Source organism: Muscardinus avellanarius (assembly GCF_963383645.1).
Source record: "Muscardinus avellanarius genome assembly, chromosome: 4".
NCBI classification, from domain to species: domain Eukaryota; kingdom Metazoa; phylum Chordata; class Mammalia; order Rodentia; family Gliridae; genus Muscardinus; species Muscardinus avellanarius.
The window spans coordinates 36,504,728-36,520,833 of record NC_137789.1 but is presented as its reverse complement, the minus strand read 5'-3'; the positions used below and the strand labels follow the sequence as shown (position 1 = coordinate 36,520,833).

The following is a 16,106-nucleotide window of genomic DNA, read 5'->3' as shown; positions in this document are numbered from 1 at the left end:
GCAGGCTCCTATCCAGGCCTCGGAGGCCCCAGCACTGGCCTTGCCTCACAGCAGGCTCCGATCCTGGCCTCGATGGCCCCGGCACTGGCCTAACCCCTTGGCAGACTCCGATCCTGGCCTCAGAGGTCTCAGTACTGGCCTTGCCTCGCGACAGGCTCCGATCCTGGCCTTACTGGCTCCGGCACTTGCCTAACGCATCAGCTGGCTCCGATCCCGACCTCGGAGGCCCCAGCACTGGTCTTGCCTCATGGCAGGTTCCGATCCTGGTCTCACTGACCCCAGCTCTGGCCTAACCCCTCGGCAGGCTCCGCTTCCAGCCTCAGAGGCCCCAGCACTGGCCTTGCCTCACGGTAGGCTCCAATCCCAGCCTCATTGGCTCCAGACCTGGCCTAACCCCTCGGCAGGCTCCAATCTCAGCCTCGGATTCCCAACACTGGCCTAATCTCACAGCAGGCTCTGATCCCGGCCTTGGAGGCCCTATCACCTGCCTTGCCTCACAGCAGGCTCTGATCCCGGCCTTGCTGGCCCCAGCACTGGCCTCATCCCTCGGCAGGCTCCGATCCAATCACCCTCTTCACCCAGAAGGTTGCCCCACGTTCCCAAGGGTGCATGGTGGTAGTATTCTGCCTCTGAGGAACTTTCTTCAAAAGTTCCAGGTGTATTACATCAGATCTCTGCCTCCCCTGAGTACTTGCCACTGCCAATGCGACTGCCTCCACCATTTCAAATCTTTCCCAAGCTCTTTTCCCATACCGCATAATGTCCAGTGTTCTTAAGCATGCGCAACAGTAGAATTTGACCTTTGATGTAATTTCTTCAGAGGATTGGGGTGGGTTGGATCAGATCTCTGCCTCTCCCAAATCCAAGTCTCCACCACCATCTCGGCCACTGCTGCTGCCACCGCCTTCCTCTTAGGTCTCCGCTAGATTCTCTCCTTACAGGTGATGTCCCGGATTCTTAATGATGTAGAGAAGCAGCAGTCCTCCTTCGTGGGGAATTTTTCCAAAAGTTCCAGTTCAGATGGATATGTTTCGTTTGCATCTCCAATATTCTAGCTGCCACCACGGCCATCTTAACCCCTCTCAAATAGTTTTCTTTTTTCATTCCCCCCCCCTTTTTTTTTTAAATAAGAGAAGAGAGTCCGTGTGGTTTGGGGAGGATCCACGTGGGATCAGGCACTCAGTGGTGATGAAAAAAATTTTTTTTTTCCGGGTGGGAGGGGGGTCTCCTAAGGGTGCCCCGCCCTCGCCCGCCCACCTGCCCTGCATGGGGCCTTGTGGCCCTGATCTCCCGGCCCTTCTGGGTGGGGGGGTCGCCTAAGGGGTGCCCCACCTGCACCCGCCCACCTGCCCGGGGTCAGGGTGGCTCTGACCTCTGGGCCCTTCCGGGTGGGGGGGTTGCCTAAGGGTGCTCTGCCTGTGCCCGCCCACTTGCCCGGGGTCAGGGCCATGCAGCCCACACCTCTGGGGTCTTCCGGGTGTGGGGGTTGCCTAAGGGAGCCCCGCCTGCGCCTACCCACCCTCCTGGGGTTGGGGCCATTCGGCCCAGACCTTGGGGTCTTCTGGGGGGGGGTCACCTTTAAATAGTCCATTTTAGTTCATTTGTGTGTGTGTGTGTGTGTGTGTGTGTGTGTGTGTGTGAGAGAGAGAGAGAGAGAGAGAGAGAGAGAGAGAGAGAGTCAGAGAGTCAGACACACAGACAGGGTCATAGATAGATAGGTAGATAGATATTGGTTTTTACTAGACTAGTACCTCCAGGGAAAGTGTACAAGGGATTCTTTGCTCATTCTTGACTTTAAAGGGAAATGTCTTTATCATTAAGTATAAAATAGGATATAGAATTTTTGTAGACACTCTTTATCAAGTTAGTTTGTCTTGCATTATTTCTTTTTTTGTTGGCTAGATTTTATTTAATTTTAACACAATTAATTTTATATTTATGAATCTGGAATAATTTTTCTGATCAGCATGATCTTTTTAATTTTAATCTGTTAATATGGTAGTTATAGTAATGTATTTTCTTTCTTTTTTTTTATGCTACTGGGGGTGGAACCCAGGGGCTTTTCTACCTGTGGCCTATACTCCCAGACCTATTTACACTTTATTTGGAAACAAGGTCTCACTAAATTGCTAAGAGCCTCACTAAGTATCTTAGGCTGGCTTCAAACCTGTGTGATCCTCCTGTCTCTGCCTCCCGAGCCCTGGGATTAAAGTGTGTGCCACCATACCTGGCTATAGTAATGCATTTTCTAAAATTAAACTATTCTTGCCTTTTTTGGTGTAATCTCCCCCTTTGTCACAATGCTCTTTTTAATTCATTTCTTTCTCAAATGCACTTGCTATATGAAATTTAGAACTTGGTATGTTAAGATTTACAAGTCTATCTCCATTTGAATTATTGGCCAGTACTTTTATATCGTCTATGTAGGCTGCAAAAATGACCCCTCAAGAGATATCCATCTTCTAATCCCTAAAACCTGTGAATGTAACCTTATATGGCCAAAGAAAGAAAGAAAGAAAAAACCTATGCAGATATAATTTAGCAAGGATCTTGAGTTGGTTAGATAATCTAAGTGGGCCCCAAAGGCAGTCACTAGTATCTTCACAGGAAGAGGCAGAGGGAAATAACAGAGGAGAAGACCATGAGAAGGATGTAACAGAAAGAGTTTGAGGTACTCTCTCTCTCTCTCTGGATATTGAGCTGATGTGGCCTCAAGCCAAGCAGTAATTGCTCCAGAAGCTGCTTGCTAGTGGGACGAGGAACTGAGTTCCGTTAGAGCCTTTTGAAGGAGTGTAGCCCTGGCAAACTATTGATTTAGGTCAAGTGATACTGAAATTGGACTTCTGGCTCTAAAATTGTGGGAGAATAAGTTTTTGTTGTTTTAATTCACCAGTTTCTGATAATTTGTTATAGCTAAGTACTTCAGGACATTGATGCTTTCTTCTTTTGTGACTTTTCCCATTAAGATTTTTCCAAGCTTATAAGCTGAATTGGGAAACTTTCATTTTTTTCTTTCTCTATAGTCCTTTGAATAAGAATATTTTCTGATCTTGCCATTACATTTTTTTTAGCTTAGCCGGGTGTGGTGGCACACACTTGTAATCTCCGCGCTTGGGAGGCGGAGACAGGAGGATCATGCAGGTTCGAAGCCAGCCACGCTGGCTTAGGAGACCTTGATTCCAAATTTAAAAAGTATAAAATAGGTCTGGGAGTGTAGCCCGGAGGTAGAAGGCTTTCCAGGAACCCCAGTACCACCCCCTAAAAAATTTGTTTTTAGCCTTATAAAATGAACTGGGAAATTTTTCTTCTTTTCTCTATAATATTTTGAGTAATTTTGAGATATTTCAAGTTATCCTTAAAGAGGCAAAACCATCTAGGATCTCTTGTCTTCATTCTTCCTCCTCCTGAGTTTGTACCACTTACTTAATAATAAATTTTAATTGCCTTTGTGCAGTCTTGGGGATCCCTAATCCAGAACCAAGTCTTTATCATTGAGCTAGGATCTTGCCTCAATCTGAGTTGCCTAGAGTCTCCCCACATTGCTGAAGCTCGCTCTTTGAACCTGTGATCCTCCTGTCTCAACCTCTCAAGCATTGGGATTACAGGCATGTACCTACCACCATACCCGGCTGTTATATTTAAAGTGACTTTGACTTTCAGTTTACATTCTTTTATCAATAAGCTGGCTTCTCTTTTCCTTTGGATGGCTTAAAGGAAGCCATGAAATAGATAAAATGGGAAGAATGAAGATCATTACTTCAAGCCTGAGGATGTTTGGGGAAAATGTTTGATATACAGAATAAAGCAGTCAAGGAAAAGCCTGCCCCTTCTATCTTTGTATATTGTGGAAGAGGAGAAAGAAAATAGAGATAAGGCTGGTTGATGACCAAAGGTGTGTTTCAGTCTTTTCTTGCTAGGCTTCGACCCAAGAGGGAACAGTATTGGTTAAGTTAAAGAACAACTTTTGCCCTTCTTCATAATTGAGATTCCTGGAAGGAAATAACCCTCCAGGATGCCTGGTCACACCTACTTGGACCTAGGTACTTCAGTGTGTGATGGTTAAGAAAGGCCAGAATTATCTTCTAAGACTGTCCTTAGTGCCAATGTGGCATGAAAGACATAAAATAGCTGCATTATCTCTGCAGTGACAACTATCCCCCCACTCCCCATAGTGAGGGCAGAGGTAAGTTTGCAGAAGAGGCTGCACAGCAGAGAGCTTGGGTCATGGCTCAATAGTGGATTTAGAGATGAGCCAGCAGTGCCTGGGAACTGAGGTGAGGGTAAGTTAATAGTGGAGCACAGTCCTGTCTAGAGGGAGAAGAGACAGACTGAATTAGATCCCTGTGGGTTGTTGTGACAGATGCCCCACAGAGCACCTGACACTTACATAGAGACCAACAAAGAAGAGGTAGAAATTGTGAATTTATCCTACAGAATTACTTCTCAGTCTAAGTTTTACATGGGTGGCTTTATGGTTAGTTTGCTATCGAGAAAAACCAGATAAGAAAATTAAGAAACAAGCTGCATTTCTTTGTGAATACTTTTTCAAGTTCATAACAATAACCAAGAGAGAAGAGTGTAAAACAACTCTGACTTGGAAATGCCCACGGTTAAAGCTTCTTCTGTAGTGCTGCGACCCCCTGAGGATTTATGGAGGGCGCCATCATCCATCAGACTTCCTTGCTTCAGCCTACAAATGTGGTTACAGTTAGAGATTACAGTGATCTCTTAATTGCCTAAGGAACCTGTTTGAAAACCTTAATCCTCTGGCATAGGAGCCAGTGCATCAAATTTCAAAATCTACCTTAGTAATTCTGGGGGAGGAGCTTGTAGGTTCAAAGACAGACACCATGGACCTGATAATACAAACATGTCAGGCTCAGGTTAAGATTGAGGCTCTCTGGATTTGCAGGCCTCCTGCAAGACCTCCTCTGCATTCTTGTTTTTCTCCTGCACAGCCTGAGCCAGAGGAGAGGAAGGCAGTGGGGATCTGCGGTGAGAATGGTGTGAATGCATTTCTTTTGTAGTCTTTCAGCATGACTAGTATAAGCAATATTTGTACAATTGTTGCTTGCTTGTCTCTCCACTACATTTTAAACTCCACAGCAAAATATATATCTGTTCAGCTGTGTTCACCAGCTTTTAGCTGGTCTGACATATATGTCTGACATATATTAGCTATTTAGTGAAGATTGTATGAATTCATATATAATTAATGAATTCCTGTTAAGGTGATTTGCCTATCTGTAAATAAGCTGGAATTTCGTGGACTGAATTAACTTTTTTTTCCCCCCCTGCGGGTCTGGATGGAACCCAGCAGCATCCGACCTCCAATCTACACCCCCTGCCCTATTTTTTTCATTCTTTATTTTGAAACAGGGTCTCACTAAGTTGCAGAGGGCCTCACTAAGTAGTTGAGGCTGTCTGCGAATCGTGATCCTCCAGTCTCAGCCTCCTGAATGCTGGGATTAAAAGCATGCACCACCATACCTGGCTATAGTATTCTTTTCATTGAATATAATATTCTCAGTGATATGCTTGTAGGTGCTAAAAACAAGTTTTCTATAAGAAAAAACTCTGCTCTATATCCTTTTCCAATTTCTGCAATCTAGATATACCTTTCATGGCTTATTTCAGGTGTAACTTTATGGAATGTAGAATTGGGAAGAAATGTGCAAAATTGCTTCTTATGAATCAGTGAACAATGTGAAAGTTTTTAAATATTCCTATTCTAGTAATGCATTTTTCAAGTATAAGTACTGTGCTGATGATACACATTCATTAGATCATGTACTTAAAAAAATTCCAAATTAGATAAGGTAATGCTGTAACTGAAAGATGAACGAAAAAGTAACAGAAATTTCTCACTGATGTAAAATCCAGTTGGTGTGGCTGATCAGTGGGGGCTCTCCTCCAAGTTCTCTTTGTGGTTCCTAGGCGCCCCCCCCCATGGCTTTTTAATCTCTAAGGTCTTGAGTGAAGACCATGAAAATGGCATATAAAAGCTTTATAATAGGTCATGGGAGTGGCACACACCATTCTACTTTATGACGCATGCTAGGATAAGGCATATAGCTACGGCCACCCCTCACTGTGAGGGAATGTAGTTTGTAAGAGGAAAGGAAATAAGTTTCCTTTCCCACAATTAATAATTTCCCACAATTTCCTAGTCGTGTTTGAGAATTAAACTGATAATTTTACATTCTTCCACTTATTTCAATTTCTTTAATTTTTTAATTTTTGGTGGTACTGGGGGTGGAACCCAGAGGCTTTCTACCTCTGAGCTATGCTCCCAGACCTATTTTATATTTTATTTGGAAACAGGGTCTCACTAAGTTGCTGAGAGCCTCACTAAGTAGCTGAGGCTGGCTTCGAACCTGTGCAGTCCTCCTGTCTCAGCCTCCCAAGCGGGGATTACAAGCGTGCACCACCACACCTGGCCACTTATTTCACTTTTGACAAATACACACATGTTTAAGCAGACTGGCCATGCTAGTAGAGTCCAGCAAATTCTTTTTCTGTGTAGATTTAACAAGTAAGCTTTACTTTCTTTGAATTACTCTATTTTTTAATGCTGTTTAGGTGAAAATCACAAAATTTTGCAGATGTTTAGATTCCTTTAAATTTTTATATACACCTACAGCCGGGCGTGGTGGCGCACGCTTATAGTCCCGGCATTTGGGAGGCTGAGACAGGAGGATCACGGTTCGCGGACAGCCTCAGCTACTTAGTGAGGCCTTCTGCAACTCAGTGAGACCCTGTTTCAAAAAAAAAAAAAAATGGGCAGGGGTTGTAGCTCGGAGGTCAAATGCCTCTGGATTCCAGCCCCAGACCCCCCCCCCAAAAAAAAAAAAGTTTATATAACCTAACATAACATTTTTCTTGCTTTCTTTGGCTATTCAGTGTAACTGCTATGTTTACCATTTCTATTGTTTTAAGAAGATATTTAAGTTTCCATCACTCTCTTTAATACACCAAGGATATTTGTGGAATGGAATATACAGTAATAAGTGAAAAATTTGAGTTATTAGAGGTTTTATTCTCTTAATGTTACTATGTAACTTTAAAAATGGGCATATTTAGGACTGAAAGGTAATAAATAATATTATAATTTTGAATCCTGTATATCTTTGATTTCTCAAGGCCTACCTATCTTATAATTTGAGGACAGTAAAACAAATAGGCTCTTATTTATGAATGTACATATATAAATATATATGTTTTCTAAGATAATTTTTAATAGTATTTATCATAAAATACAACTGATAGTTAACTTAATTGGTTAAAGAATTCTATTAGAAAAATTCTGTGATTTTTATTCCCAAATTAGTTAAATTTTGCTCCATGGACTCACAGTTTATCTCCAGTAGACATTAATCATTTCAAAGCTTATTAGTGAAAGTTCATCTCACAGCATATAAATGTATGTGTGATTGTGAGAGGTAGTTCAAGATCAACAAGTTAATATTTGTGTAAAGGGCTGAAAGCAACAGTGTTGATTCCTTTGTGCTACTTGAAGTGAATGAATTTAGGATTCTTGTGCTTTTTTTTTTTTGTGGTACTGAGGGTAGAACCAGGGGCTTTTCTACCTCCGGGCTATACTCTCAGACCTATTTTATACTTTATTTGGAAACAGGGTCTCTCTACGTTGCTGAGAGCCTCACTAAGTAGCTGAGGCTGGCTTCGAACCTGCGCAATCCTCCTGTCTCCGCCTCCCAAGCGCGGGGATTACAAGCATGCGCCACCACGCCCAGCTAGGATTCTTGTGCTTTAAAGGTTAACAAATTATTCATCTAAGAGTAGAAGATGGTAAAAGAAAAAAGGAAAGGTAACTTGCATGTTGGAATATGACGCTTCTAGGAGCTAGCAGTTTTGGAGGAACTAACTAAATGATCTGGTCAGAAAAAGCAATGGGTTTGGGTGGCTCAGGGAATTTGAGAAGGGTGTTCACATACTAGAGAGTTTGAATAGGAATATATATCTTCATATCTGATGCATCTTTACCGTATATTAATATTCATCGTATGTTAGATGAGGTAGATGAAGCTCATAGTGCTTATGAGCCTTTCTCATTTGGGGCTACACAGAAATGATACTATTTGTACAATTAGTAATTCCCAAGGTAAATGGACAAGGTGGCTCATGGTCTCCTTTGGCCTTACCTAGCTACTTAGAGGAATACACTTACAACCCATCCAACAAATTCAGCTGAGAATCTCTGCCATACAACAGCGACTTTCAATCACAAACATCAGAATGAGCTGCAGGATTATTTGTGTGTGTGTGTGTGTGTGTGTGTGTGTGTAGGGGGGGGGGGTTGGGACCATAGATTGCTGAGCCCTGGCCCAGAGTTTCTGTGAATTGTGCTAGACATTTCATACAAATTATTTCTTACCTTCAAAACAGTACAGGAAGATAAATATTATCATTCTCCCTTTGGGTGTTGTTAAGGAAACTGAGTTCTATAGATAGGAAGCTTCAATACCTTGCTAAAGGTTGAGAAGTTTGGAATTTTGGAGTTGGTATTTAAACTTAATTTTCTAGCTTCAAAATCTACTCTCTGTATACTACATAGTGCCTCTAATTGCATAAAATAATCAAATAAGCAGCTAGTAATTTGATGCTTCGGTTTGGTATTTCTATTTGTCAGCAGTGTTATCTTTTTCATTGTAATTATTCTGACAAAATCAAAAGAAAGGGTAAATTATTTAATTTATTGTAGTAGCTAATCTGGATTGCATTTTGACTTTCAAAAGGCAACCATGTAATTTTTTGTTGGCTTGAATTGTTGTCTCTCTCTCCATTTTTAACTTTTGGGAACACTAATTTCTTTTCCCATGTCTTCATGTGCAGGTTATGTGGGTGTGTAATCTGTGCCGAAAACAACAGGAAATCCTCACCAAATCAGGGGCATGGTTTTATAATAGTGGATCTAACATATCGCAGCAACCCGATCAAAAGGTTCTTCGAGGACTGCAAAACGAAGAGGCGCCTCAGGAGAAGAAAGCAAAACTACATGAGCAGGCTCAGTTCCAAAGACCCTCAGGTGACTTACCTGTACCTGCAGTGGAGAGAAGTCGATCTCATGGGCTCACAAGGCAGGATTCTATTAAGAATGGGTCAGGAATGAAGCACCTAATTGCCAGTGACATACCTTCAGACAGGTAAGCATTTGGTTTAATCTTTAAGTAAATATTATTCTTTATTCTTACTCTTTTTTTTTCTTGTGGTGGTGGGATTTGAACCCAGAGCTTTGCACATGAGAAGCAAACACTCTACCATTGAACTACATAAGGGTATTATTGTTAATCTTCATTCCAAAGAAAAATGAAAACACATAAAACACTAATATCCATGTTTTACATGGATATTTAGGACTTTGACTATAAGTTTAAACTATGTTTTGTTTATATTGTATTATGTGGGAATGTTACCAGATAGATTTCCTAGAATAAAGAAGTGAAATAAAACACTTATTTTAAGTCATAGCCTTACTAGTGGGTGTATTGAAGTGTCATACTGTAGCCTTGATTTGCATTTTTCAAATAAAGGCACTGGATATTTCTTCTTGTGTTTATTAGCCATTATTTTTGTGTGAATAGTCTATACCATTTGTTTGTACTTTTTAAGATTATTTAAAATTCCTGAGTTGTAAGAGTGCTTTTATTCTTTAAGCTATAAACATTGTAAATATTCTCTTAAAATTTATTGTTCAAATAATTTCTTAATGTTTTATGATGATCAAAAAAAATTTTTTTTTTTTTTTTGCTGTACTGGGAATTGAAGCCAGGGGCATTCTACCTCTGAGTTACACCCCCTGCCCCATTTTATTTCTTATTTTATGACAGGATTTCACTACGTTATAGAGGGCCTCACTAAGTAGCTGAGGCTGAGTGTGAAACTGTGATCCTCCTGTCTTAGCTTCCCAAGTACTGGGATTACATATGTGTGCCACCATGCCTGGTTACAAATTTTTTTTTTTTTTTTTTTTTGGTGGTACTGGGGTTCCTGGAAGCCCTTCTACCTCCGGGCTACACTCCCACGGGCTACACTCCCAGACCTATTTTTTAACTTTTTTATGTGGAAACAGTATCTCTTAAGCCAGCAAGGCTGCTCTGAACCAGCGTGATCCTCCTGTCTCCGCCTCCCAAGCGCGGGGATTACAAGCGTGCGCCACCACGCCCAGCCTACAAATTTTTATTTTGGTTCTATATAATTTAATATTATGATTAGTGCTTTCTGTGTCTTGTCTAAGAAATCATTGTCTACTCTACTGGGGGAAATCTTTTACTCTATTTCTTCTAGAAGCTTTAGAGCTTTAGCCTAAACAAAGACAAAATGATATTCTCTCATTTTTTTTTCCTACAAGTTTTAAACTTCTAGATTTTATTTTATGTCTACAATCCATTTTTGGTTAATTTTTTTGTTTTTTTTTGTTTTGTTTTTTTGGTGGTACTGGAGATGGAACCCTTCTACCTCTGGGCTACACCCCCAGACCTAATTATATTTTATGGAAACAGAGTCTCTTAAGCCAGCGCGGCTGGCTTCGAACCTGCATGATCCTCCTGTCTCCGCCTCCCAAGTGCTGGGATTACAAGTGTGCACCACCATGCCCGGCTGGTTAATTTTTTTTAAAGTGGTCAAAAGTTAGCTATAGAGTTTTAGAAAAATTTTACACATGGATATTCAATTGTTTCAGCACTATTTGTTGGAAAGATTATCTTTTGTATACTAAATTGTCTTTGCTCTTTTGACAAGAATAATTTATCAGTATTTGAGTGGGTTTGTATATAAACTCTCCCATTTCATTAATTTATCTTTGTGATTATTGTAGACTTAAGCTGTCTTAAAGTCAAGTAGTGTTAGGTACCTAACTCTGTTCTTTTTAAAAGTTGTTTTGGTTATTCCAAAAAAATTCTACTTGAAATTTAGGACAGTGCAGTAAATACAATTTATATTTGTTTTCTCCACAAATACATGACTTTGTACTTACACAAAATGTGTTTATCACTCTTATTATGTGTCTGGTACAAGGACAAGGGATTGAATTTAGGGGCATTCTACCTCTGAGGTAACATCTCAGACCTTTTTAATTTTTGATTTTGAAACAGGGTCTCTCTCGGTTGCCTAGAGTCTTGCTAAGTTGCTGAAGCTACCCTTGAACCTGTGATCTTCCTGTTTTAGCCTCCCAACTACTGGGATTATAGGCATGGGTCACCATGTCCACATTGTGGCAATAGAAATGTAAAGTTGCCAGATGCGTGGTACATACCTGTAATCCCAGTACAGATTCAATGCTAACCTTAGCAACTGAAGGAAAAAATTAATGATTCAGTGAGATCTTGTTTCAAAATACAAGGTATAAATAGCTGAGGGGATAGCACAGAGGTTGAAAGCCTCTTGGTTCAACTTGTACTATCCCTCCCCCTCAAAAGGAATACTATAAAGTAAGTTTCTTGTAAGCAACATATAACTAGATTTTGCCTTTTTATCCATTTTAGTTATTGTGTCTTAATTGTAGAACTTAATTCATTTACAGTTTAGATAATTATTGATAGGTAAAGTCTTACTGTATTCATTTGCTAACTTGATTACAGTTTTGTTATTCTTTGCTCTTTTTTGTTATTTATTCAAATGAGCAAATGAAGTGGCTCATTTGAATATTTATTCTAATACTCATTTATTCAAATATTTATAGCTGCACAACATGCTTTATTATATGTGTACATTGTAGAATGGGTAAATTGAGATATTTAACATATGTTAAATATACTTTTTGTTTGTGGTGACAAGACTTTAAATCTACTCAGCAATTTTCAAATACATAATGCACTATTATTAATTGTAGTCATGATGTACAGTAGAGTGCTTTTTTTTTTTTTTTTTTTTTTTTGGTGGTACTGGGGGTGGAACCCAGGGCCTTCTATCTCCGGGCTGAACGCTCAGACCTATTGTATATTTTATTTGGAAACAGGGTCTCTTAAGTCAGCTGAGGCTGGCTTTGAACCTGTGCAATCCTCCTGTCTCAGCCTCCCAAGTGTGGGGATTACAAGCGTGCGCCACCATGCCTGGCTACAATAGAGTGCTTTTTAATTAACGTGTATTGCCGGGCATGGTGGCACATGCTTGTAATCCCAGTGTTGGGGAGGCTGAGACAGAAAATCAGACAGCCTCAGCTACTATTAGGCCCTTTGCAACTCGGTGAGACCCCGTTTCAAAATAAAGAATAAAAAATAGGGCTGAGGGTATCATTTGGAGTTAGAATGCCCCTGCATTCCATCCCCAGTACTGCAAAAGAAGTATTAATTATACATATTAATGGCTTCAGTGTTATTTCCATACATGCATGCAGTATGTAATTCTCCCTTTCTTACAGCCTTTCTTTTTGGTTAAGTGATTTACTCTAGTAATATCTTCCTCTTCCCAAGCAATATTTTTGGATTCATGGTTTATTATTTTTGGTTTGTCTATTATAGTTTTTACTTTGTAGAAACTATTAGGCTTACAAGAACATCTTTTGATTGTAATCAGCTACTTTGAAATGATAACAATATATAATGATCATAAAAGTTGACAACAAAAAAGGAAAAATGTGTTAGTAGGAAACTCTACACTTGCATTCCATTATGACCCACATGTTGATTTTTTTTTTTTTTTTGGTGGTACTGGGGTTCCTGGAAGCCCTTCTACCTCCGGGCTATACTCCTAGACCCACTTTATATTTTTATTTGGAAACAGGGTCTCTTAAGCCAGTGCGGCTGGCTTTGAACCTGCATGATCCTCCTGTCTCCGCCTCCCAAGCGCAGGGATTACAAGCGTGCTCCACCACGCCCGGCCACATGTTGAATTTTTGATGTCCCATTTTATATCTCTGTATTGTCCACCTTTTAACATATTAACATAGCTATTGTTTTTAATCAGTTTTTTGGTCTTAATATTAAAGATATAAATTTTTTATGTACCATCTTTGCAATATTAGAGCATTCTGATTGTATTAGTATAGTTATTCTTTACCAATGAATTTTATACCTTCAGAGGTTTTCTTCTTACTTAGTAATATTTCTTAAAGATCTTCCTTTAACATTTCTTGTAGGACAGATTTGACATAGATATATTTTCTCAGCTATTTGTTTTATTTTGTTTGAGAATGTCTTTATCTCTCATTTCTTTCTTATTTTTTGTGGTACTGGGGATAGAACCCAGGGGCATTCTACCTTGAGCTACACCCCCAGCCCTATTTTTTATCCTTTTATTTTGAAACAGGGTCTCACTGAGTTGCAAAGGGCCTCACTAAGTAGCTGAGGCTGTCCATGAATTGTGATCCTCCTGTCTCAGTTTCCCAAATGCTGGGATTATAGACGTGTGCCACCATGCCTGGCGGCTCTTTTATTTCTAAATGAGAACTTTCCTGGGTGTAGTATCTTTTTCTTGGTTTGGGAAGTTTTCTATTATTATCCTTTGAATAAACTTTCTACTCAATTGACAGTCTAAAGTAACCTCTTGAACCCCAAAGAAAGGAATATTTGCTTCTTCAATGCTTTCTCAAAATTCTCATGAGCTTACTTTACTTCTACTCTATACTTTTTACTCCTCTGACTATGTATTTTCCAATAGTCTGTCTTTGATTTTACTAATCCTTCTGCTTGATCTATTCTGCTTTTGGTGTCTTCTATTGTATTTTAAAATTTGCTTAGTGTATTCTTGAGCTCCATGATTTCTGTTTGATTACTTTATTCATTTATTTGGTATTTTTATGATGCTGGGAATTGAACCCAGGGGCATTCTACCTCTGAGTTATGCTCCCAGCCCTATTTTATTTTTATTATTTATTTATTTATTTATTTATTTTTGAAACAAAGTTTCTCTAGGTTGATGAAAGTCTCACTACTTGCTGAGGCTGTCCTTGAACCTACAATTCTCCTGTCTCAGCCTCCCAACTACTAGGATTACAAGCATGCACCATCATGCCTGGCTCTATTTGATTACTTTAAATTGCTTCCGTATCTCTGGTAAGTTTCTAAGTTAGAGTATTGGATCATTTCTTTGTGTTTTCTTCAAACCTCTTTAGTTTCCTTAAAACAACTTAACATTCTCCATTTAAGAATTCACCCATAAACTTGGTGTGTGGCTCCTTATTTTGACTATTAAGTGGGGTAGTGGCTCCCTGAAAGTTCTTAATGTTTCTTGGTATGTGGCATCATCTGTACATTGAAAGAGTGTCTATTTATTCCATTCTTTATAATCTATCTTTGTGCCCGCATTTTTTGAAATTCCAAGCAGGGTGCTTATTTTCTCTAGACCTGTAGTCACTTCTGCTATTTCAGCACTAGATGACATTCTAAGCCCAGATTTGCTGAATCTGCTTTTGGTGTGTTGTTACTGTTTCAGCACTAGAGGGTGATCCAAGCCCAATTTAGTTCCAGATCCACACTTGTTATGTTCAGTATGAACTGGAGTAGTTTTCCATAAAGGCCTCTGAGTAAGGACTGGGGTAGTCTATCCCTAAAAGCCTCTTGCTAGGGCTGGGATAGGCCCAAAGAGCTTGTTTACAGTTACCAACCTATGGTCAGACACTAGGGTATTCTTCAATGTTCTAGGCAGAATTATCATGGAGGGACTAACTTTAGGTTCCTATGTCATGACTTGGTGATCCCTTCTTTTTCCTTCCCAGAGCAGACAGTTATTTTCTTTGTATTGTGCTGCTTGTACTTGTGACAAAAATGGGGTGGGCGGTCCTGTGGTCTGGACTGCCACAAATGCTGTTTCACAGCCTGATCTCACAGCCCACCACAGCCAGCATGCCCAGCACGCCCAGCACCGTACTAGGAGCTGACTACTCCTGTAGTGGACTCATAGTGCAAGACCACTACAACCAGCCATAGGTGATGGTGGCTGAAGTAGAAGCCCAATAAACTGGAGCCGTGTATCTCTACCTACCACTGGAGCTGTTCCAGAGGCTTCATCCTTGGATATTGATCCAGGGACGGATCATAAGGTCTGACTGATACTTAAGTTTCACTAGTCTGGCACTTAGTTGTAGGTCAAATCCTGTGCTTACTATCCTGTTTTATCTCCAGTAGTTGGAGTTTTGCTCCATGTAAAGCTGCCCAAGATTGGGAGAGTGTTGATGAAGGCAGTATTTTCACCACCCAGATTGACAGTAAGCTGGGTTGCACCTGATTCTTATGCCTACAAGTACCTGCACAGTCAGGAGTGTACCCAGACCTGCACCACAGCTGCTGCTGGTGCAGACTGAAAACATGAGTCTTCCCTACTGGTGAACAGGTCTTTGTTGGGGTAAGGGCAGCTCTACAGGCTCTCTGTGTGAGAACTGGTCTGTGTATAGGGAACTTTGGTGTTTGCTTGGGGTTGGGTCACACTGTGGTCGACCTGGCACTGACCTTCATGGCAAAATCTTGTGTTAGCTTTTGTACCCAGGCTTCCCTAGTGGGTGGAGTCCTGCTTCCTGCTCTTCTGCCTGGGGTTGGTGGAGAAGTGGTAGAAACAGTTTCTTGGCCACCTGGCTAACATGATTCCCAAGACTCAATCATTCTTACTGGCCTGGACCATGAATCATGCGGATGTACCCAGCCCTGGGTTTCACCACGGCAGTCCTGGTATCTAATCCAAGGTCCGTACTTATTCTTTCTTCTTCTCCCAAGTAGGAGGCCTTTTTCTCTAAGCTGCCCTGCTTTGCCTGATGCTGGCTGAGGTGATTTGTGGACACCTCTTTCTTTCCTCTTTCTGCAACTCATCTTTTCTTCTTCTTATAACAGGCTCTGTGGTTCATTAGCACTTATAAAGGTGGTTTGCTATGTGGATAGTTGTTCAAATTGAGGAATATTTGATTGTCTGTGGGGAGATGATTTCTTGAAGATCTAACTCAGCCCCCATCTCGCTACATCCACTGTTTGCTATATTTTAAAATTGCTGGTTTCATTGAAAATTTGTTGGTATTAAATGTTTAAAACATATTGTGAAATTAGATAAGAAATAAAATTTTTTTCTTGCAAATGGCTTTTTTCAGCAGATTCAGAGATGTCTAGATTTATAGAATTCTGACAGTGTACCTAGAACCAAACCATTGTATTTAGAATTTAGGTGGA

General features: G+C 40.5%; 1 protein-coding gene across 14 annotated transcripts in view; it reads left to right on the top strand.

Annotated features, from left to right (window-relative positions):
* Nucleotides 1-16,106, top strand: part of RIMS2 (regulating synaptic membrane exocytosis 2) — a gene marked incomplete at both ends in the record, with an annotated part of 576,294 nt that overhangs the window by 162,893 nt on the left and 397,295 nt on the right. For all 14 annotated transcript variants that reach the window (XM_080694165.1, XM_080694185.1, XM_080694162.1 and 11 more), the window contains one exon: nt 8,854-9,164. In XM_080694165.1, the coding sequence (XP_080550291.1) occupies nt 8,854-9,164 (311 nt within the window). The remainder of the gene's footprint in view (nt 1-8,853; nt 9,165-16,106) is intronic.